General features: G+C 53.0%; 1 protein-coding gene across 5 annotated transcripts in view; it reads right to left on the bottom strand.

Moving 5' to 3' along the window:
- Nucleotides 1-313: 313 nt before the first annotated feature.
- The window catches only part of DAAM2 (dishevelled associated activator of morphogenesis 2), a 126,725-nt gene continuing 105,462 nt past the window's right edge, over nt 314-21,576 (bottom strand). For 4 of the 5 annotated variants that reach the window (XM_043450987.1, XM_043450990.1, XM_043450991.1 and 1 more), the window contains exons 15-26: nt 19,027-19,134; nt 16,682-16,708; nt 15,553-15,659; nt 14,301-14,385; nt 11,241-11,347; nt 11,040-11,128; nt 7,251-7,419; nt 6,743-6,850; nt 5,813-5,873; nt 4,702-4,833; nt 3,482-3,652; nt 314-3,304 (exon numbers count right to left, since the gene is read on the bottom strand). In XM_043450987.1, the coding sequence (XP_043306922.1) occupies nt 3,083-3,304; nt 3,482-3,652; nt 4,702-4,833; nt 5,813-5,873; nt 6,743-6,850; nt 7,251-7,419; nt 11,040-11,128; nt 11,241-11,347; nt 14,301-14,385; nt 15,553-15,659; nt 16,682-16,708; nt 19,027-19,134 (1,386 nt within the window). In that variant the 3' untranslated portion in view covers nt 314-3,082. The remainder of the gene's footprint in view (nt 3,305-3,481; nt 3,653-4,701; nt 4,834-5,812; nt 5,874-6,742; nt 6,851-7,250; nt 7,420-11,039; nt 11,129-11,240; nt 11,348-14,300; nt 14,386-15,552; nt 15,660-16,681; nt 16,709-19,026; nt 19,135-21,576) is intronic. The other variant, XM_043450992.1, reaches the window with a different exon arrangement.

Raw genomic sequence — 21,576 nt, 5'->3', positions numbered from 1 at the left:
TAGTGTGACCCGCCCTCTCACCCCACTTTACCTGCCTCCCGTCTGCCCTACACCCAGGTCTGCTGGCAAACCATTAACAGCCACCCAGCTCTTAAACCGTGGAAACTGACCTTTTCTTTTCCAAGTCCTCCCACCTTGGCTGATCTCAAGGTACTGTACGATGTGGAACCGGCTTGCGGAATCCCTGAGTCTGGAACAGTCGGTGCTCCCAGCACTGGTAGGATCTGGTCCCAGCACCCCACGGGCTCTGCCCCCTCCCTAGCAATCTCAAACCCCCACCTGGGAAGGGGGCACAGGTTTCAAGGCAGGCTAGTGAGGGTGGTACGGATTTAATATTTTTTAGTATTACAATATATTCTTATAAAAAAAAGGTGCAGGCGAAAAGGACACTGCAGATTTTGTACATTAGCCTCATCTGTCGTCTGAAAGAGCTGGTGAGAACAGCCTTGGTGTGGAGGTGGTAGAGGTGGGGGAGATGGTCATGCTCCCCGCCCCCCACCAGTGGGTGCAAAGTGGGAGGGTGAAGCCTGGATCAGACCCTTCCCCATCCACCTGGAGAATTTTCTCCTCCTGCCGCCCTAAACACACCCTACTTCCATCTCTGAGAGGAGGGGGTGGGCAGTGGGTGCTGCTGCTGAGAAAGGGACAGGTTGCATCAGGTTAATTGGAATTTTACACTGGACACAAAATAAGACAGCTAGAGAAATTAACCCATAGGTGGCAGGTGGGGGGGGGGGCGGGAAGGGCATGGGGGAATGACCAAGGAACAAATATAACAGGCGTAAACACGTAGTCTATCGAGGACCAACTCGGCCGTCTCTAAGGCACCTGCCCTTCTTGCTGAGTCGGCCATGATGGTCCACGGTCCAAGGCACTGTTGGCCATCTGGCTACAGCAGCGTCTGGTGTCAGAGCCACTGGCCAGATCTAGAAAATAATAAATAGAGAAGGCAAAACCTTTAGAAGTGAGACGCCTGAGCCCTGGAACAATATATGTGTCCTCTGTAAACAGTTAAACCAAACTGTGCTTTTTCTGTGATTCCCAACGTGTCTTGCCAAACGCTTCCATTATCCCTTCTTTTCCTGGTGCGTATCTAGTCTTCCATGGTGGGTGGGAACACTGGGATCTGGATGGGCCTGCTGCATAGAAGCGGAGGCCTCCCTGCCCCCATGGGTGAGGCGGACTCCGGCCTGGCCAGGCTCGGGGAGGGCCTTAAGAGGCCCTCACCACAACCTTCCCATCACCCCAGCGCCAGCTTCTTAACAGTGGGGGCTCGTGGATACATTGCTCTGTGGCCAGTCTTCCTGGAGGCCTTCCCCTGGCCCTCACATGGACTCCAGTGGCCTTTTCACACCTGTCCCCGTCACACACACACTTACTCCAGTCCCTCCCCCTCAAACCAACACGTGCTGGGCTCACCAACCCTGTGTTTCTCCCCTACCCTGCAGCTACTCTGGTTCCACCGCCAGAAAAGGCAGCTGAAGAGTGGGCCCCAGCCCACCAGTCTGTCCACTGGCAATAACCCTGAGCTGGAGGAGGTCGGAGGTGAGACTCAGAAGGGGAAGGGCAGGGAGCCTGTTGATTGGGGAGGTGAGGGGGAGGATCAGGCAGGTGTCCGACACTGAGGATGAGGGGTTAATTCTAGGAGATAGGAAATGTATTAAAAGTATGAACCTTGCTGGTGTTGGGCTTACCCTCCGTCCTTTTACGAGAGAAAACTATAGATACCAGTCATCATCCTGCCCCACGAGGACAGTTCTAGATGGACAGAATGAAGGTGAGTGTGGACAGGAGAACCAGAATGGGCTCCCTGGAAGTCAGGTGGACCAAATCAGGCACCAGAAATGGGCGAGTGGGACCCCCTCAGCTTTCCACCATTGGCTCCACTGGGCAGGGTACTTCGCTGGCTTCTCCTGCCTTGTTCTGCTGTGCCCTATGTCTGAATGCCGCTGATGGCCGGGGGGGCCCTCTACCCCCTTAGAGGTGGCAGAGGGGTAGCCCTTGCCCTTGGGACCCTCTCAGGAACCGATGCCCCAGGACCAGCCTCAGCCAGATACAGGCAGTTTAAAGCAGTCCCATGCAGGCTGAACAGAGCAGGAGCTCACTGCAGATGTTAAGAGAAGCGCAGGCTCTAAGTGACGTTGGTGACCCAGGAGCACTAGGGTGAACCTAGCCATTCAAGCGCTGGCCTCTGGAACCCCCAGCCAACCTGTGAGGTCACTGTCTCCAAGACAACGATCAGGGTGTACCAGGTCAGGGTGGGGAAGGAGAGTTCTGTTCCAGGATCCCTGTGCCCAGCATCCAAGGTGCAGTGATGAATGGGGTCTTTCGTGAACCCTTACCAGATCCATCAAATACCTGATAGTGAGCTATGGTCATGGGAACCCAAAGGGGAGTTTTGAAATTCTGGATTAGTAGACTGGAGATGGCACCAAGGAAGGGAAAGAGACTTATGACATGCCAGAGAGGGGCCAGCGGACTTGTGATCTAGGAAACAGGCACTGCCACCCTGTCGTGATGACTTGGTCCCCGCAGCATCCTCCCAGCACTATTTTTTCCGGAACACATAGCTGGCATCTCTAATGCCTCTTCCATTTGATAGGATACTTCACCCCAGATCAATGTTCCATTAACCCTACTCTTGAGAGATGGGGGCCTGGGTGCCCCCAGCCCACTGTTAACTCCCCATGGCATGGGAAATCTGGACACGGTCTGTGGACCTCTCTCCAGTCTAGATCAGGAACAGCTCTGTGCCCACACACAGGTGCCCATGCTGAAGGGTGGGAAACAGGGCCCCTTCAGCTGGGGCTGGGGCTGGCCAGGGATGTCCAAGTCAGTCTCAGGAGAGTGACCCCTGGGGCCGGGGTGCAGGAAGAATAATGGGAAGTGGAGATGAGGGGAACCCCTTCAGGTGGGGAGACACCCGGGTCCTGCCACACACAGCCCTGCCCCCAGGACCCAGCCCAGGGCTCTAAGCCCAGCACTTGGTGTAAGTATCACTCTAGCGCCTCCTCCACTCGCCCCCTCGGGGTGGGGGGCCCATCCCTGTCTCCCAGTCTCCCGCTGCTGGCCAGTCCTCGGGTCAATAATTTAGCCTGTTTATCGCCCGCTCCCGGGTGGCTTCCAGGGCCTGGCTCCCTGATCGCTTGCGGCTGCGTTTGAGTTTGCACAAGTCCTTGTCGAAAACTTCTCCAGAGCGCAGGGCCGACACCAGGTCGTCAAACTCTCCGCCTTCCTCCAGCGTGCTGCCCGCGTGCACCTTCCGCTGCCGCTGCCACCGCTCACGTTCCCGCTGCTCCTTCAGCTGGGCGGGGGGGGGGGCGGGCGGGAGGCGAGGAGGAAGATGAGGGGCTGGCAGTCACGGGGTGACTGACGCCTGGGCTGCGTCTGCCCCCTGGCCCCCGGGGCGCCCCGAGCCTCCCGCTCCCAGTGCGCGCGCCCCCGCGCCCGGCCCGGCCCGCTCTCGCGCTGGCACCCTTACCATGGCCTCCATGCGCGCCCTCCGCTCCTCCTCCTCCTTCCTCCTGCGCATGGCCTCCAGGTCCTGCCGGGCCTCCGCGAAGGCCTGCAGGAAGGTGTCAAAGATGCCGAAGAACTCGTCCGGCTGCATCTTGCTGTCCTGCTCCCCAAAGTGCGTCAGGGCCTTGGAGAACTGTTGGGAGAGAAGGGTTGATGGAGAGTCCCCCACCCGAGCCCAGTGGGGCAGGTGGGTTCCAGCCACAGCAGAGCTCATCCAGGTGGAGGACCTTGGGCTTGGACGGTGGGGGTAGGACGAGAGAGGGGAGACCCTCATTGTCATCAGGGGTTAATGGCAAGGCTGAAGGGAAGGCTTAACATCTGCCAGAGGTAAGGGACCCAAGCCACCTCTGGGTCTGTTAGGGTGTAGATACAGGATCAGGAGCTACAGAGTCAGGGAAGCACATCCACAGGCCAGGACCTGCCTGGTTAGAACCCAAAAGGATGTCAGATCATCTAGCTATTGGGTTAGTTGTTTAACCACTCTGTGCCTCAGTTTCCTCATCTGTAAAATGGGGATAACAGGACTACTTCATGATGTTGGGGGAGTTCAATGAGTTAGTGATGTGGAGCGCTAGCCACGTGCCCGGCACTGTTTACTGACGGCTATGTCTCTAATTCAACCTGCTGAAAACCCTCTAAGACAGCCCTTGCAACTCTTAAGCGTGCTCCTTGGACTGGCAGCACGGGCATCTCCCAGAAGCTGGTTAGAAGGCTGAATCTTCGGCCCCACCCCAGACCTTGAATGAGGACCCACATCTCAATAAGACTCTCGCAGCAGGGGTCCAGGGGCATGCCTGCGGGAGAGGCAGAACAACTGAGAGCGAAGCTGAGCTCCGAAGTCAGGCTTCTCAACCCAACTCTGTCTAACACAGCCGGGCAACCTTGGGCAAGTTACTTAACCTCGCCGGATCTCGCACATCTGTCAAATAGGACAGTACCCCTTCAACAGACCCATAAGGTGGGTGGTGAGGCAGATGGTGGAAAACACTCAACAAGGTGCCTGACACTGGTCACGGATGGTAAGTTTTACAACAGAGTTGCTTTTCTTGCAGGAGTGAGGACAGGGTTTCTCCTCAAAGCTCTGTGCCTCTGGGTGTCCCCCTCTGGGCCCTCTGTGGTGGGAGTGGTGCAGGTGGAGAGGAGTCAGGGTGGGGTCAACCTGTGGGCTTGGGGCCCCCTTACCTTGGCCCTGGCTTCATTGAGCTGGTCCTCCAGCTCTGAGAAGCTGAAGCTGGAGACCGTGATGAAGTCGCTCATGACCGGGACAAACTTGTCATTCGGATCCCGCACCTGACGTTTCTGATATTCCAGCTCCTGAGGAGGGAGAGCCAAGGGCTGGTCAGACCTGTGCCAGGACGAGAGTCAGGAATCCCGGCTCACCCCACCCCCCACCCTTCTTGCCAGCTGCAGGGCTCTGAGCCTTCCTTAGGAAGGGGGAACACCCCAAGCCTCCAATTCCAGGGGTGGCAAAGATTGTGAGCTATCAGTCAGTCCACCTGCCTCGATCCTTCCCTCCTCCCCTGCCATCTTTCTCTAGGTCCAGGGACCAGCACTGGGAAGTTTTCTATGAAATAGGTTCTCGGGCTCACTCCGAATTAGAATCCGCATTTTAGTAAGACCCTCAGGCAATTCATGTGCGGATTAAAGTGTGAGCAGAATTTCCAAATTTCCATGTGATGCTGCTGGTCCATGGACCACATTTCGGGTGGTGCTTTAAAGAGCTATAAATTAGGAAGCATGCCCCCTCCTGCCACCATAATGGCAATAAAAGGTTCTTTCTCCTGCTGCTTTCTCTAAACCCTCTACTCCCTTAGCTGCCTACCCAACGCCCACATGGTGAAGATGAGAAGGCTCTCTAGTTTCTAGATGTAGGGGCCATCCCCATACTGGGCGCCAGAGATAGCATATCATCTGAAAAGCCCTTAGAGCAGGAATAGAACAGACCAGAGATCTGGGTCACCAGCAAAAAGGAGAGTGGTCCCCAATGTCACACTGGGTGCTACCTGCCCTGAGCCATTTCCATGCAGATCCTCTTTCACATCCATCTGTCCCCTCTTCAGGAGTCTAAATCTAAGCCTTGGATAATTCAGCTATCCTTTCCTGAGGGCCCACTCTGTGCTGGAGGCTGTATCTGTTGTGTCAGCTGTTCTGTCAGTCCCGCCAGGAGCTTTGGTCACAGCGATGCCTCTGACGGGGTCTGCGGCTGGGGTGCCACCCTCTGGCCCAGTGACAGGCAGCCGCCAACCCAGGCAGCATCCCGTCAAACCCAGGCGGGCACAGAAGATGTACTCACCACCTCGACTGCTCTGAGGCCCCTCCTGAGGTTGCCCACCTCCTTCTCCAGCTCTGCCAGGCTGGGGGGGTGGGGAGGGGACAAAGGGAGGGAGAGGAGCTGGAGTTAGTTCAGGGCAACGTCAACACCAATGGCCTTGGGACTCAGTGGGCCTGGGTTCCAGCTCCGCTTTTACTACTAACATGTGGCCCTGGCAAATCACCTCCCCTCTGAGCTCTGCCTGTGCGTCTCTTGGAGATGCTTCTATCAGCCTGTATATGTTTAGGACGGACTTCTTGCCTGTAGTAGATGGCCTTGGTGCCCCCACCTAATATCTCCTTGGACCACCCATTCCAGTGCACAGCCTTGACTTCCAACCACTGAGCACTTTTTCTGGGGGGAGGGGTCACAGAGTCATTGCCCCCCAAAAACTCCTCAGCCAGGGACCGACAGATGATGGTCACCTCCTTTGCAGTTTGGGGGGATAAGCAGAGTGAGTGTCCATGCTGTCGCCCACACTCTGCAGGCAGGATTAAGCTCTGATTGCCTGCAGTGGTAATTGACTTAACAACACTCCTGTTGTTGGCATTCTTCCCATCCCTGGCTCCCTTCCCCACTCCCCACTGTGTTTCCTGGGAGAATCTCCGAAATGAGGATTTGAGAGCAAATAGTGTCTTTTGTTCTGGAGAAGGAAATGGCAACCCACTCCAGTATTCTTGCCTGGAGAATCCCATGGACAGAGGAGCCTGGTGGGTTACTGTCCATGGGGTCACAAAAGTCGGACACGACTTAGCGACTAAAGGACAACTACTAGTGTCTTTTGTTGGGTTCTCCCAGAGCAAACCGCAAGACACCATTCATTCCTAGTGAGCCCAGAGTAGCCCCGAAGGAGGAAATTTAGATGAGAGAGTATGTGATCACAGGGAAAAGGAAGCCTCGGGGTCCCCTCACTTGACTTTGGCGGCTTCTGGAAGATGCTGCAGCTCAGAGGGCATGTTCAGGATGTCAGGGAAGTGCTTCTCCAGGATCATGATCAGGTAATGGAGCAGAGAGATGTTTCTGTGGGTGAAAGTCAGGTCAGGGTCAGGGGCCAAGGGAATTGGGAACGAGGGTCTGGCAGAAATTAGGTTGAGGTGTCAGGGGAAAGCTGTGACCTATTTTGGCAGGGCTTCCCCGGTGGCTCAGTGGGTAAAGAATCGACCTGCAATGCAGGAGACACAGGCAGACGCAAGTTTGATCCCCGGGTGGGGAAGATCCCTGGAGAAGGACATGGCAGCCCACTCCAGTATTCTTGCCTGGAGAACCCCATGGACAGAGGAGCCTGGTGGGCTGCAGTCCATGGGTCACAAAGAGTTGGACATGCCCAAAGCAACAGCACACATGCACAGGAGAGGAAGGAGGGACAGGCCAGGGCGGGGTGAGACGGAGGCTACAGGAGCCGGAAGCCGCTAGGTCTCACCTGTCGATGCTGGACTTGGTGTCAGCTATCTTGTTGAGGCTGGCCACCCGGAACCCGTAGGCGCCCCCACGCTGCCCTTTGTTCATGAAGTTGCCGATGGCCAGGACCACCTCTAGCATCCGCGCTAGACGCTTGCTGCGGATCAGCTCCCGCGAGGCCAGCAGGATGGCTGGGGAAGGAGGGACAGGTCAGAGCCCTGCTCACACCGGGGCTCTGGGACCCTAGGATGGCGCCACCACAGAGCCCGGAAAAGGAGCATCAACTTCAGAGGGGCAGAGGCTATTCCCATGTCCCAGAGAACGCTCTTCTCCACATCTGCCTGCCTCCAGGGGGAAGTTGACAAACTCACCAAAAGCCAATTCAACCACATAACCCTCTCTCAAAATGTGCCAACATTTCCTAAGACTAGACTTGAGAACGTTATCTTTCCCTCCATACAAAGATTACTGTTTTTTCCTATGGATATATGCAAGAATATAATGCTTTTACTTTTCTAAAGTGAAAGTGTTAGTTGCTCAGTGACTCTTTTGTGACCCTATGGACTGCAGCCCACCAGACTTCTCTGTCCATGGGATTTTCCAGGCAAGAATACTGGAGTGGGGAGCCATTCCCTTCTCCGGGGGAACTTCCCAACCAGGGATGTAACCTGGGTCTCCTGCATTGTAGGCAGATTCTTTACTATCTGAGCCACCAGGGAAGTCCTTTACTTTTATAAACCTAGTGATTAAAATTTTTAATTTCAGCATGTTACATACTATGAGACTATTTCTGCCTCTTTTGAAGTGCTGTATTTTGTTGATTTTTTTGGAAAGGAAAAAAATCCTTGTCAAATTAAAGCATCAATTGAAAGTTTCATATTATGCTTTGCAGTTGATGGTGTCTTAGATTTGATTAAATAGGTTACATGACAGCCTGTTGAATAGCATTTAAAAATGTTCTCCAACCTTTAGACATTTAAAAATTTCCCTCTAATGCCTTAAATGATACCTTTGCTGGAAATACAATCTAAGGCTAACCCGTCACCAAAACTTCAGTATTTCATTCTGACAGGCTGTTTTGGCCCTTCCCTCAGCAATTCTGTATTTATGGTGGGTGTGCAGAATTGGGACACAAAAGCTACACTGAAAATTAGGCTACTGGTTAAATAATATGATTTTGGATTATTAAATGTGATGAGAAGACCAAGCCATTGTATTATGACTTTGGCCTCTGCCAAAATGAACATTCCTTAAGATGCTGCTATGAAGATAAAATGAGAACCATTTGACTAAAAGTATGCAAAACTCTTCAAAAGCAGTTAAAGTACATAACTGTCAAAAAGTTGTTAAAAAAACAAGAAGTAAGGTTGGTCAGTGGCTTCTAAACTCAAACATATGCCACCTAACAGCGGCATTACTCTTGAAAGGTATTTGAGTAGTTCCTAGTCTGCCTTTTTTAAAAAATTACATCTAGATTAGTTAAGTACATTATGGTATATTCATACAATGGAATAAAATGCAGCACTGAAAATAAATAACCCACCGTTCCTTACAATAATAATGCTGAACAAGAGACCAGCATATGATCACACAGGTGAATTCACTTTAGGATGGTTCATCAATTAGGACTCTTAGAATTTGTGTACTTTTCAAAGTGCACATTTCAGTAATGAGTTTAAGTGCATGCATGAGTGCTAAGTTCCTTCAGCTGTGTCTGACTCTGTGCGACCCTATGAAGTCTAGCCCGCCAGGCTCCTCTGTCTGTAGGAGTCTCCAGGCAAGAATGCTGGAGTGGGTTGCCATGCCCTTCTCAGGGGACTTTCCCAACCCAGGGACCGAACCTGCATCTCTTATGTCTCCTGCCTTGGCAGGCGAGTTCTTTACCACTAGTGCCACCTGGGAAATTTCTAGCAACATATATTGGTTGTGGTAGTTTTTCTTAGATTGATATGCTATTTGAAAAATCTGCAGAGGAATCCTAAAAATGCTAAAATGTTGACAAAACAGAAAATGATAAGAATTCAAAGGGAATCAGTATAAATGGAAAAACTGCCATATGCAATGCAGACATTTTAGATATAAGAATAATGTATTCATACATATATTCATAAGAATATATTTCCATGTGAAGCCTTATTCATCTTGACTATACTCAGTAAATATGTTCATAATGAGAATTGGTGAATTTGGCATATTTATAAGAAGAATATATACAAGAAGACTATGTTCATGAATATATTCATAGGAGAATTGGTAAATTTGTCAGATTTGATGAATTGACTTTTGGCAAATTGACCCAAAAGCCCTGCCTGGGGATGGATGGACGGATGCTAGGGAGGAGAGTTAACAGCTCATCAACCAGCTAGGACAGGCAAAATCTTAGCTTTTTCAGGAATGTTTCTTAGGGAGAGTTTAGGAGTGAGCTCCCGGGAACAGAATTATCTGAGATTAAATCTACCCAGTGGCTAAACTAGTTCCACAGCACCAAACTGCAGGCCATTGCTCACAATTGCTCCGCTGACCCAAGACACACAAATAGTTGAGCACGTCTTGGGCTGAACCCGTGTCCCTGCCTCATGCCCCAAAGGCAGTCAGCAGCAGAATAAGTAAGGACTCGCCCATCATCAGGGCAGGAGGTGCCTCCAGACCACAGCCCTGCAGTGTCACGGCTCAACCCTTTGCTTCCCGCTCAGACGTGTTATCTGTGATCACACAGCCTGCAGACCCCTTGTTGTGTGTGTGCACAAGTGCGTGTGTGTCCAGATTACAGAAAATGTCAGCCTCGAGCTCTGTCATGCCCCACCTGACCCCTCCAGAGTCCTCCCGAAGCAGCTCATCAAACTCCAGGAAGGCCCATTCTCCGGACCTGGCCTCCCAGGGCATGCGGGCCAGGCTGGTGTCCAGCAGAGGGGGCCCATGCTCTGCCCTGCCCCGAGCCTGCCCCCCCAGCATCCAGGACACAGGCTGTCTCCAGTCTGCTCAGCCTGTTCTCGCCACAGAGGGGCCCATGGCCTCTCCTGCTTTTCCCCCCTCCTCATGGCTGCCCACCCTCCTGAGCACCTGCCCTTCCCCCAGCTCCCTGCCCCTCCATCCTCTGCCATCCCCAGGCAGTTCCACACGACCCCTGGGACAAGATGAGAGGGAAGCGCTGGATTCTGAAGAAGGACATCTGCATTCCAGTCCCGGCTCCACCAAGACCAACAGTAACACAGCCTCGGGCCACTGACACAGATCCATCTGAGAGGTGAGAGAAGGGCCCCCAAATGAGACCATCCACGGCCCGTGTTTCACACGGTGCTTGACCTGTGGTTCTGGTCTAATGACAGAGTTTCCACCTGAAATAGGTGGAAGGGGTTCCCCAGGCCAGAAAATCAGATGCCTCTGGGGATCACCTCACCCAACCAAGTTCCCTACTTTCTGAGTAGCTCACACTTCAAATAATGTATCTGGAGGTCTTCTCTGCACCTCAAACCTCTCCCAAGCAGGGTAACGATGGGTTAGTCCATGCCAAGAAGGGTGCTAGTTGCTTACTATTATCATTTTTTTTAGCATTTCCATCCCAGACAGAAATGACAGAGCAGATGTCATCAGGTCCCTGGCCTCGGAGAACCTACATGCTGAGTCACAGGGAACAGGGTGCGTGGCTGGCATAGGTGCTCACATACACAAGCGCCACATCTACAAAAAGCACAGATGCACATCCTGTCCTTGGTTTGGGGGGGGTGAATCAAGAATAAAGAAGGAGTTTCCCCCTGTGCCTGTCCATTGGCTCCCACCGCCCCCAGGCTTGCTCCCCAGCCCTGGGCCGTACCTTCCACTTTGGGCTTGGCCTCAGCCAGCCGCTCCTGGAACTTCTTCTTGAAGAAGAGAGCCTGCAGCCGCTGCTGGTAGTGGTCGATCCTGTGGACGGGGCGAGCTGCATGGTGAGGCAGCCCCCGCCCCAGCCAGCTCCAGGCCGCCCCCCCTTGGCCTGCCCACCCCCGCTGCCTCCTGCCACGCCCGCTGCTCTGACCGGCTCATCTCATAGAGGAAGCGGTCCGCGCGGGCCATCCGCTCAATCTCATGCTTGTGCTCCTCTAGGAGGTCAACGTCACTCTTCTCCGGGATGAACTTGAGGAGCTGCAAAGGGGAGTTGCAAGTCAGGAAACTGGGGAGAGGCTGTCACAGGGGTGCAGCCAGTGGGACCCTCCCACACTGACCAGGCTCAGATGAGGAGGGCCCCCAACTCTGTCAGAGAGACGCATCCTCATGTGGGTGGTTTGTGTTCCACCTGCTCCAAGGGATCCAGGGCACCCAGCTCCACACTTCCTTCTTTTTCTTTTTCACTTTCTAAATGTGAGCTGTAACTTACATACGGTAAACTTATATACAGTGTTCTTAAGTGTACAGCTCAATGTGCTTTTTCTTTTTAAACCAACATGATTGAGGTATGTGAAAGTCGCTTAGTCATGTCTGACTCTTGGACTCATGGACTGTAGCCCGCCAGGCTCCTCTGTCTGACTCTTGGACTCATGGACTGTAGCCCACCAGGCTCCTCTGTCCATGAAATTTTCTAGGGAAGAATACTGGAGTGGGTAGCCGTTCCCTTCTCCAGGGGATCTTCCCAACACAGGGATCGAACCCAGGTCTCCTGCAGTGCAGGAAGATTCTTTACCATCTTTTTATTGCAGGCAGATTATTTACCATCAATTTCAGTTCAGTTCAGTTGCTCAGTCGTGTCCAACTCTTTGTGACCCCATGGACTGTAGCACACCAGGCCTCCCTGTCCATCACCAACTCCCTGACATCGACTCATGTCCATTGAGTCGATGATGCCATCCAACCATCTCATCCTCTGTCGTCCCCTTCTCCTCCCGCCTTCAATCTTTCCTGGCATCAGGGTCTTTTCAAACGAGTCAGTTCTTCACATCAGGTGGTCAAAGTATTGGAGTTTCAGCTTCAGCATCAGTCCTTCCAATGAATATTCAGGACTGATTTCCTTCAGGATGGACTGGTTGAATCTCCTTGCAGTCCAAGGGACTCTCAAGAGTCTTCTCCATCAATTTATTGAGGTATAATTTACATAAAATAAAATGCATCCATTTAAAATGTACAGCTCAATGAATTTTGACAAAACTATCTTGAGAGTCCCGTGGACAGCAAGGAGATCAAATCAGTCAATCTCAAAGGAAATCAACCCTGAATATTCATTGGAAGGACTGATGCTGTAGCTCTAATACTTGGCCACCTATGTGAAGAGTAGATTCATTGGAAAAGACCCTGATGCTGGGAAAGATTGAAAGCAGAAGGAGAAGGGGGCAACAGAGGATGAGATGGTTGGATGGCATCACTGACTCAATGGACATGAGTTTGAACAAACTCCAGGAGATAGTGAAGGGCAAGGAAGACTGGCATGTTGCAGTCCATGGGGTTGCAAAGAGTTGGACACGACTTAGTGGCTGGACAACAACAACAAATCCACTAATTGAACCATCCAGATTAAGATACAGAAGATTTTCATCCCCTGCCAAGTTCCCTTGTGCTACTTTAATAAGCAAAGCCACCTCTTCCTCCAGTATAGCCTCTCAACTGAATTCTATCACCTTAGATCAAATTTAGCTATTTTTTTTTTTTTGCCATGCCACACAGCATGTGGGATCTTAGTTCCCTGATCAGGAATTGAACCTGTGTCCCCCTGCAATGGAAGTGCAGAGTCTTAACCACCAGACCACTAGGGAAGTCCCAAATTTGGCTATTCTTGAACTTTTTCTTGAACAAATGATGCTGTGTGCTCTCTCTGGGGTCTGGTTTCTTTCACTTAACAGAATGTCTGAGACTCATTCACCTTTAGGTATTAGTGATTCATTTTTTATTCATTGATGAAAGTGAAAAGTGAAGGTGTTAGTTGCTCAGTTGTGTTTGACTCTTTGTTGACCCCGTGGACTGTAGCCCACCAGGCTCCTCTGTCCATGGGATTTCCCAGGCAAGAATGCTGGAGTGGTTGCATTCCCTTCTACAGGGGATCTTCCTGACCAAGGGATTGAACCCAGGACTTCTGCATTGCTGGCAGATTCTTTACCATCTGAGCCTCCAGGAAAGTCCATTCATCGCTGAGCACTATTCTATTGTGGGAATACATCACAATCTACTCACTTTCCTATTGATGGACAGTTGGTCTGTTCACAGTTTGAGGGTTTTATGAATAGTTATAAATATTCCTATAGTCAGTATTTGTACCCAGTGGGATTGCTGGGAAACAGAATAGGTGTGTGTACTGCTAAATGGTTTTCCAAAACGGTTTTACCAAATGAGAGTTCCAGTTGCTTCACATCCTTGCCAATACCTGGCATTGTTGGCCTTTTCAGTTTTAGCTGTTTAAGTGGGCGGTTGGTTCTCCCTCACTGTGACTTACTGTATTTCTCTGATGACTAGTAGTATTGAACATCTTTTACCGTATTTCTCTGATGAGTGATAGTCTTGAACCATGTGGAGATTCTCTTTCATGAAGTACCTATTCGAATATTTTGCTCATTTTTAGGTTGTTTGTCATTTTCTCACTGGTTTGTAAAGTCCTTTGTTCTGAATATGAGATCTTTGTGATCTACACATGAAGCAAAGATCTAAAGCTTGGCTTGCCATTTCACTCTGGTAACAGTGCCTTTTGATCAACAGAGTTCTTAATTTTAATGTCCGACTAATTGTGGCTTTGTTCGGTATTTTCTGGGTTTCTCTTGAAGGACACAACAGACTGATGAGGAAGAGATGTAAACCTGTCTCTCCTGTATCTCCTACACCACAGGCGGATTCTTAACCTGCTGAGTCACCAGGGAAGGCCTCAGCAGCACGTGGCTGCAGTCACTGTCTTTGCTCTGAGACTCATGGGGGAATCACTCCTCGTGTTTCCTTTCTAGGGGCCTCAAGGCCCTGAAAAGATGTAGTCTGTTCTGGTTCTCCTCTCAGAGAGGTTGATCCAGGGACGTTTCTATAAACCTCTGCCTTGCTCCTCCAGCCTGACTTCTCCTTGACCTGAGTCTCAGCTTCCCGGGGTCTGTCGGGAGGGGGCATGGCCGCCCCCAAGCCTCAGGGGCCTCACCTGCTCCAGCATGTCCTTAGCGAGGTCCTCCTGCTCGTCCATCCTCAAGACGGCCTGCCGGATCTCCTCGTTGGAAAGCTTCAACCTACAGCAAAACCCCATCTTGAGCAGCCTGGCCTGGCCCCTCTGCCCAGGTCAGACCCCAGGCCTCCTCCTTCCGAAGCCAGAGCCGGGGCCTTCTCTCTCTCCTTTACCTTTGATAGCACTCCCTGCTTGGTAAAACCTTCCAGACTAAACTCACATGCTTCCCTCTATAACTCGAGCCTGAGATATTTTAAAGTCCCTAAACAGAGACGTGAGTACTCTGGTCTCTTGCTTGAGTCTGTATCCTCACTGATGGGGACGTTTGGGAAGAAGAGGGCCCTCTTCAGTGTAGACTGAGACAGGGCAGAGAGTTCCGATCCTTCTTCTCATGCCCACATCATCTCCACGGGAGGATGGGGATATGGGCAGGCCATTAAGGGGGCAGGCTCCTGCTTCCTTCAAGACAGAACAGCTCCCAGTCTTCCAGCAGCCCCTCGGCTCCCACAGAGCTGTTCCAACACTGGGAGAGGGAGAAGCAAGCCCCTGAACAGACACACACACACACACACACACACACACACACACACACAGTCCCTCCGGATGCACACCCATTGGGAGCCTTGGGGAAGCAGAAGTCTCCTTTGCCATCAAGGGGGAGACAGCGAGCCCTGGGGCCCTGTGGGAGGAAAGAGGGGATGGATGTCCTAGGGCAGCGCTAAGAATAGTAAGGGAGGTGGTGCCCTCTGACCCCAGCTCAGGCGGGAGGCCCCCGCACAGAAGCTAGGCTGTTAGCCCAGATACTGCCCTGTTTGTTCTGCAGCCGCGGGAAATGCTTGGGGGCTGACATCATGCTGCTCTGCAGCCTAAGCCAAGCGGGGCCCTCCGCGGGCTTAGAGCAACGCCACTGCCAGACGCTGACCAGGCAGGTCAGGGGCTTCATGACTGGGGCAGTTTCCTGTCTGCAGAACCTGCACTGCTGCTCCACGAGGGCTCCCAGGAGAGGATGCTTGGATCAGGGGGCCCCTGCCATTCCCAGGGGATAGCTGGGAGATGGGGGGAGCCCAGAGGTCACTACTGCCCCATCCCTCTGCCAGGCGCCCCTCTCTCCCCAGGCACTCAGCTCCCTCATCTTCCTCTCTAGCCCCAGCCCAGGCCTCCGCTTTCTTGGGGCGCATCCCTCCCACCCACAACCTTAAGCAGGGGCCGCAGAGCCAGGGTGGGCACCTACTTGGAGAGAAGGATGATGCAGTTCTGTGCCCTCCGGCCGTCAATGACAGACAGCTCTTTGACCTTGCGTGAGGCCAGGTAGATGTCCTCGGTGGAGCCCAACTCTTTCTGCAACCGACAAGCCGAGCAGAAAGGGTGAGGTGTGTGTTTCCCCCAGTCCTCTTCCTGCCCACCCCCCACCCCAGCCCATAAGCCGCCCCCGTGCCAACCAGGGAATGCTCCTGGTGTGAGCGGAAGAAAGAAAGGGAAAGAAAAAGACTGGGGAGAGAGGAGAGTGGTTAATATCTGACTCTAAATAGGACTCTCTGGGACTTCAGTCTGGGCTAGAGGGGTTGGGGACAATGAGAAGCCCCCTTTTCAAACACTGCCCTCCCTGGGCAGTCTAGACGGGGAGTGACTGATCCCTATGGTTGTGGGCAGTGGGATTTGATCCATGTCACGTCCCAGACAATCAACCCCCACTCCCCCCACCCTGCCCAGAGAGCCTCCCCAATCTTATGGTGAGAAGCTGGCTCCAAGTCCCCAGAGGGCCACGGTTCCTGGACCCTTGAGGACTTTGGGTGCTGCCCAAGGTGCCCAGGGGGAAGAGCATCCACAAGTTCAGAGGTGGGGAAACTGAGGCACAATTCCCTGCAAAGTTCTCTCCTCTGGGGTTCTAGCAGGCAATTCCCAAGAAATCAAAGACCCCCCTCTTGCCTTCTCTTGGCCCCTGATGAGGTAGACAGGAGGCTGGTTCCTCCACTGGGAGGTCGTTCCATGCATATGCTCCAGGGGCTGCCACTCACATCACTGCCTTTGTGAACTGTGCCCCTAGAATTGTGCAGTGCCCAACCTGTGCAGTCTTACAGGACGGCCTTGCCTTGGGCCTTGTGGGTAAGACAATAGACCTAGAAGCTTCCTCCTCCCTGCTGTAGACGTTTACCTCCCTTGTGGTAGGGGTCTGTTTGCATTAGCTCCTCTCCCTACATCTCTGCTTTTTCTTTGGGGACCCAACCTGACGCCACACTGTTAAGATGAGTAATAAGGCAGAAGGTAGAATTGACAAGCCCCCTCTTTTGAGCCCAGTACGGGGCAGCAGCCCAGGACAGTGGTTAAGAGTTATAGTGTCCAGAGCCCCAAGAGTGACTCACCTGCTGGGAAGGATTAGTTATCAGCTCCTAGGCAGGTAGCAGCCACAGCCAATAGAGAATCAAACATGCACAACGTTAGCCGAGAGGTTTGGGGACCCAAGAGTAGTAGGAAAGGTACGGGGACCCCTTAGCATCTGTTCTGTCTGCCCCACCCGAAGGGAGACCCCCATGGTTGGAGATGGAGACTGTAGGTGGCACCGAACAGGGGCTGCTTCCAGCAGACATGCACTCACAGAGAAGCCAGACCAAGCGGAGGACAGGCAGCCTCATCTGTGTGCCCTGCGCCCAGGGAGACCACCACTTCCTGGTCGGACCAGCCCCCAAGCTGCCCCACCCCAGGCTTTGACTGCACTTCTTCCCTCTCCTACACAGAGCATCCCAGTAACCCTGCACAGCTTCACTCTTCCAAAACAGGGGAGAAGACACAACCACAGCTGAACTTGAGCTGAAAGCATGTGGAAGTTGCATTCATTGAGACAGAGAAAAGCAGGTGTCCCTGAACTTTGTCCCTTGCCCTCTGCCCCCGGTCTGTCTCTTGATTTCCAAGGAAGCAGAGGGGGCAGAGCCCACAGCTGGTGCTCCCTTCCCGACCCAGGTGGGGTTGAAGTCACCAACTCAGGACCGGCAGAGGGCACAGGATGGTCCCTGCCCTATGTGCCCAGGACCCCAAGACAGAAAGAGGAGGCCACCAAGGCAATGCAGCCTCTGGGATCTCTCCAGATCTGCTGTGAGAATTCAATCCCCCAGAGTCCAGGTGACCTGCAGAGTTGACAGTCCTCTGAGTGAGCCCAACTCTAAAACAGGGTGATAGACTGAGTGGGCTCAGAGAGACACGGGGAGAAAGAGCAGGGCTCTGTCCATCTTAACTCTTCCCCACCCCCAAACTGGGGGTGGGGTGGGGGCAGGCCCCGCTTGTCCTACACCCCAGAGTCTCGCCTACCTTACTGGACCCCACCCTGGTCCAACCCCAGGACCTTGGAGACTGGGCAAGCAAGGCTGGAACCCTGGCCTGGAGGAAGACTCTCAAAATCGGGGGGAGGCCAGGTCTGATCCTCTGCCACCCCCCGCACACCCTCTGCATCCCTCCCTGGTGCCCACTCTGGAGCACTGATCACAGGAGCAGCAAATGCCCTGAAGAACCCCTTCTGGCTCCAGCCAGGCCACAGTGGCTGCTCGGGCCAGGCCAGCCAGACATGCCCGTGGGACTAAAACTGCTTCCTGGAATTAGGGATACAGAATCAGACACCCTGAGCACCTACATTTAAGCTAAAAAAACACCCGTCGGGTTTTTCTAGAACCCTAAGGCAGGGCCAGAGCCCCATCCCCACCACAGCCCTTTGGCTAGTCCCCCCCGGAGCTGTCACAGTGCCCGTGATCCTGTCTGCCCTCAGAAGGGGTCACCCACAGCTCTGGGCTTGGCAGAAAGCAGTGGGGAGATCGGCCGAGACACGCAGACCCAGGAGGGCACAGAGCCTTCTCACGAGCACTGGGGGAAGTCCTCGGGGTTGGAACCCTGGACTCAGTGGAGAAAACACGGAAGAAAACAGCACAGCCCAGAAAATAAACAAACCCTGGGAGGAGGGCCAGAGTGAAAGCAGAGGCTCCGAGGCCTCTTCCCACACTGGACCTCCGAGGAAGGCCCCAGCTCTGCTGTGCAGACTCCTGGGCCCTCGTACTCATGGGAGGCTGAGATCAAAGAATCGGCATTTGTGGTCATCCCGGCAGTCATCACCTCGGGTTGGCCCTGCATCCTGCTATCCACCCCACGCCCCGTCCTGCCTCGGGAAGAGCAGGCTTGCTGGCCCACCTCTGCACAGCATCCGCAGAGCAAAGTCCAGGGCCTCTCCTGGCCTTCCCCGCCCAGCTTCAACCCCTCAATGTGACCTGGAGCAGCGCCAACGTCCTTGACACGTTAGCGTCCTCTGCTCCACTCATGGGAGTGTCAGGATATGACAGCAGAGTGGAAAGGTTGGTGGAAAAGTGATCATGCCTTGTAGGTATAATTCCTAGGTCCCGGGCCAGAAAAAGAACAAGGTCCACAGTGGTCGGACCCTGCTACTCCACCTCCAGGGCTCCAAGACCAAGGAGAGAAACGGACAATGTATTATGTCATCCTGTGATGGGCAAATACAAACTAATACAGTGGGATGCTTCCCCGTGCACACCACCCCTCCCCCCAATTCATGTCCCAGAAAGAACATGGTACCTGATAAAGAATAAGATCAATCAGTGTATGTGGGAGGCAGGAAGAAAGGCAAGGAGGGGCTGAGGGTCAAGTTCAAGGGGTGGCGTCAAGTCAAGACTCAAGGTCAAGACTCAAGATACCAGAGCGGGCAGGGTCTTACCTGATGCCTCTGATAAGCTGAAAACATTTTTTCAAAGTCCTCGAGGTCTAGAATCCGAAACACCTGCATGTCATCAATCTCATTCCATATGGTGCCAGGGACACGTTCCTAAGATTCAAGGGGAAGGAGGAGACCGTGGTTGACTCGGCTCCTTCGTGATGGAGATGCTGGTGCCCCCCAACCCCACCTGTCCTCCAGGCGCACAGACGCTGGCAGCCAGGCTCCTAGGCCTTCAGAAGGGGGATGATTCCTCCCCGCGCCCCCCTTCAATACTCCGCTCCAAGGGAAAGACAAGAGACCACCTCCTTTTCACCTGGGGCCATATGTCAGCACACCCCAGAAATCAACAGTAGCGCTGGAGTGATGGGTGGGCAAGCATGAAAGAGGGGTATGAAACTCCTTCCAGAAAAAAACCAAGCCAGTGTTCTCAGCAGACGTTCCCCAGCAAGGTTGGGGTGGCTGCAGTGATGGCAGGAAGAGTGCCCCCACATACTCGGGGATCCGCATGTCCCCAGGGCTGCCTGCATTTCCTGTGTCTGAGACGGTCGTCTTCTCTCCCAGGGGTCTTCCTCCCACTTGTCCAGATTCCCAGAAAGCGGCCAAATGGCAGAGGCCGGGCCACCCTGGCTCCGTTAGTGACTGCTCTGGCCAGTAAGACTCTGCCACGAGTTCCTGATGGTCAGAAGCCGTCTCATCCCTTGAGACTGGAATGGACCCAGGGTTACATTCCAAGGTCTTCTCTTAACTGAGGCAATGTCCACCTCTGGGTAGGATCCTTGCCCTGAACCCCACTCCGGGGATCTGGACAAGATCTGGTACCATGCCGGGAATGCCCTAGTGGTCTTGCAACATCCCAATAATGGCCTAGAAGCTGAGACAAGAGGCCCCCGCCCAGGACCCCTCACCTCACCCCGAGCTGTGCTGTCCTTTAAAATTGGACCTCCCTCAGCTCTCTGCCTGAGAGGGCAGCCAGGAACCTTCCTAACGCCACTGCCTCCTCCTGTCTCCATCACCCCTCAGCAAGGCTCGAAGAGAGAAACATACCTTTCACTCACTCTTATTTTCTTAAACTCTGCAAGGGGGAGGCAAGGCCAGAGTGGGAGGGGGGAAGTGGGGACATTCCTGCGGCCTTCCTAAGGCCAGGGACCCTCTCGTGGAATGCCGGGCTGGGAAGCTCGGAGCAGCAAGGGATGCAGGCAACTGGCCAAACCCAACACAGACACATTCTTTTCATGGCAGGAACAACCACTCTGTGTGTGTGGGTGGGTGGGCACGTGTGTGTACAGGAGCACGTGTGGGGTAGGGGACCAGGGAGAGGAACCAGGCTCCCGGACAAGGGTACGTGGGAGGCAGAGAGGAGACGGGAAGGAGAACTGGACTGGGAAAGGCAGGGAGGGTGGGTCAACATGGGGAAAAATTTCCATGCGTCAACAGGCTGAGGACCCAGCTCCCACTCACTGCTTCTCAAACACTCCCCCTGCCCCATGGTCACTCGGAGAACCTGGGACTCTGTGAAGGTGGAGTTGAGGTCTGGGGCCAGAGACTCGTACATTTCTTCCTAACATCTTCCACATCCTAAACACCACCATGCCACCCAATGTGTCTCGTCACACAGTCACTCTCAAATTTAATCACACGGCTCCAGCCAAGACCTCACCACTTCCAGTCCAGATCCCTGAAACTTCTGCCCCTCTAGGGACACCCCTTACCAGGGAATCTTGCTCAAGAACACATTTCAGTATGTTTCCCTCGAGCATCTGGGGTCACACAGCCTCTAAGTGGGGCGGTTGGCAAGCAGAGGGGTTCTCTTCTCTTCCCTTGTCCCATGAAAGGAAACTGAGTCTCACTCACATTACCTGATTGAGCTGCAGTGAGGATGAAGTGAGGGAGCACACTTATGGCACACGTGGTGGTCGCACTCATGGTAACGCATCTGCTATTCTTATTTTAAAGGCTTTCTATGTGTCGGTCGCTTTGCATGTATTAAGTCAATCGTCACAGCAACCTTTTGATCTGGTTATCATAATCACCCCCATGTTACAGACTGGGAAACCAAAGCCCACATGATGAGATGACCTGAATTTAGTCAAGCAATTAGAAGCTTGAGGCTGGGATGACAAATATGACTCAAAGCCCCCCCACTCCCCACACCCTACAAGAGCTCCTCAACATGTGTTCCATTAAACCTGGACTTCCCAGTCTAGGAACGAGACTCTGGCCATCTCTGGGTCCCTGAGGAATTGATATAGACTTTATTATTGCTGGACCCCAGAGAGAATCCTAAGCACAAAGTTCTTTTAAGATGAAAACACTACAAAAATATTAGATGCCTTATCTGTCTTCCTTAATTGTGGAGATGCCTAATCAATCCTTCATTACATGATCAAAACCGTAAATTTTAAGTTGCAAGCATGGGAGGCAAAAGCAAAATTCTCTTTTTAATAGCAACTTAAAAATACTACTTCTGATCATGAACAACGAACACTTCTACACAGCCTACAGCCTTCGATTCTGCAGAACCATTTGCCTGCTCATATGCAGCTGGTCTTT

This window comes from Cervus canadensis, chromosome 28, assembly GCF_019320065.1.
Source record: "Cervus canadensis isolate Bull #8, Minnesota chromosome 28, ASM1932006v1, whole genome shotgun sequence".
In the NCBI taxonomy this organism is placed as follows: domain Eukaryota; kingdom Metazoa; phylum Chordata; class Mammalia; order Artiodactyla; family Cervidae; genus Cervus; species Cervus canadensis.
The sequence above is the reverse complement of the archived record's forward strand: the minus strand, read 5'-3'. Positions and strand labels throughout refer to the sequence as shown.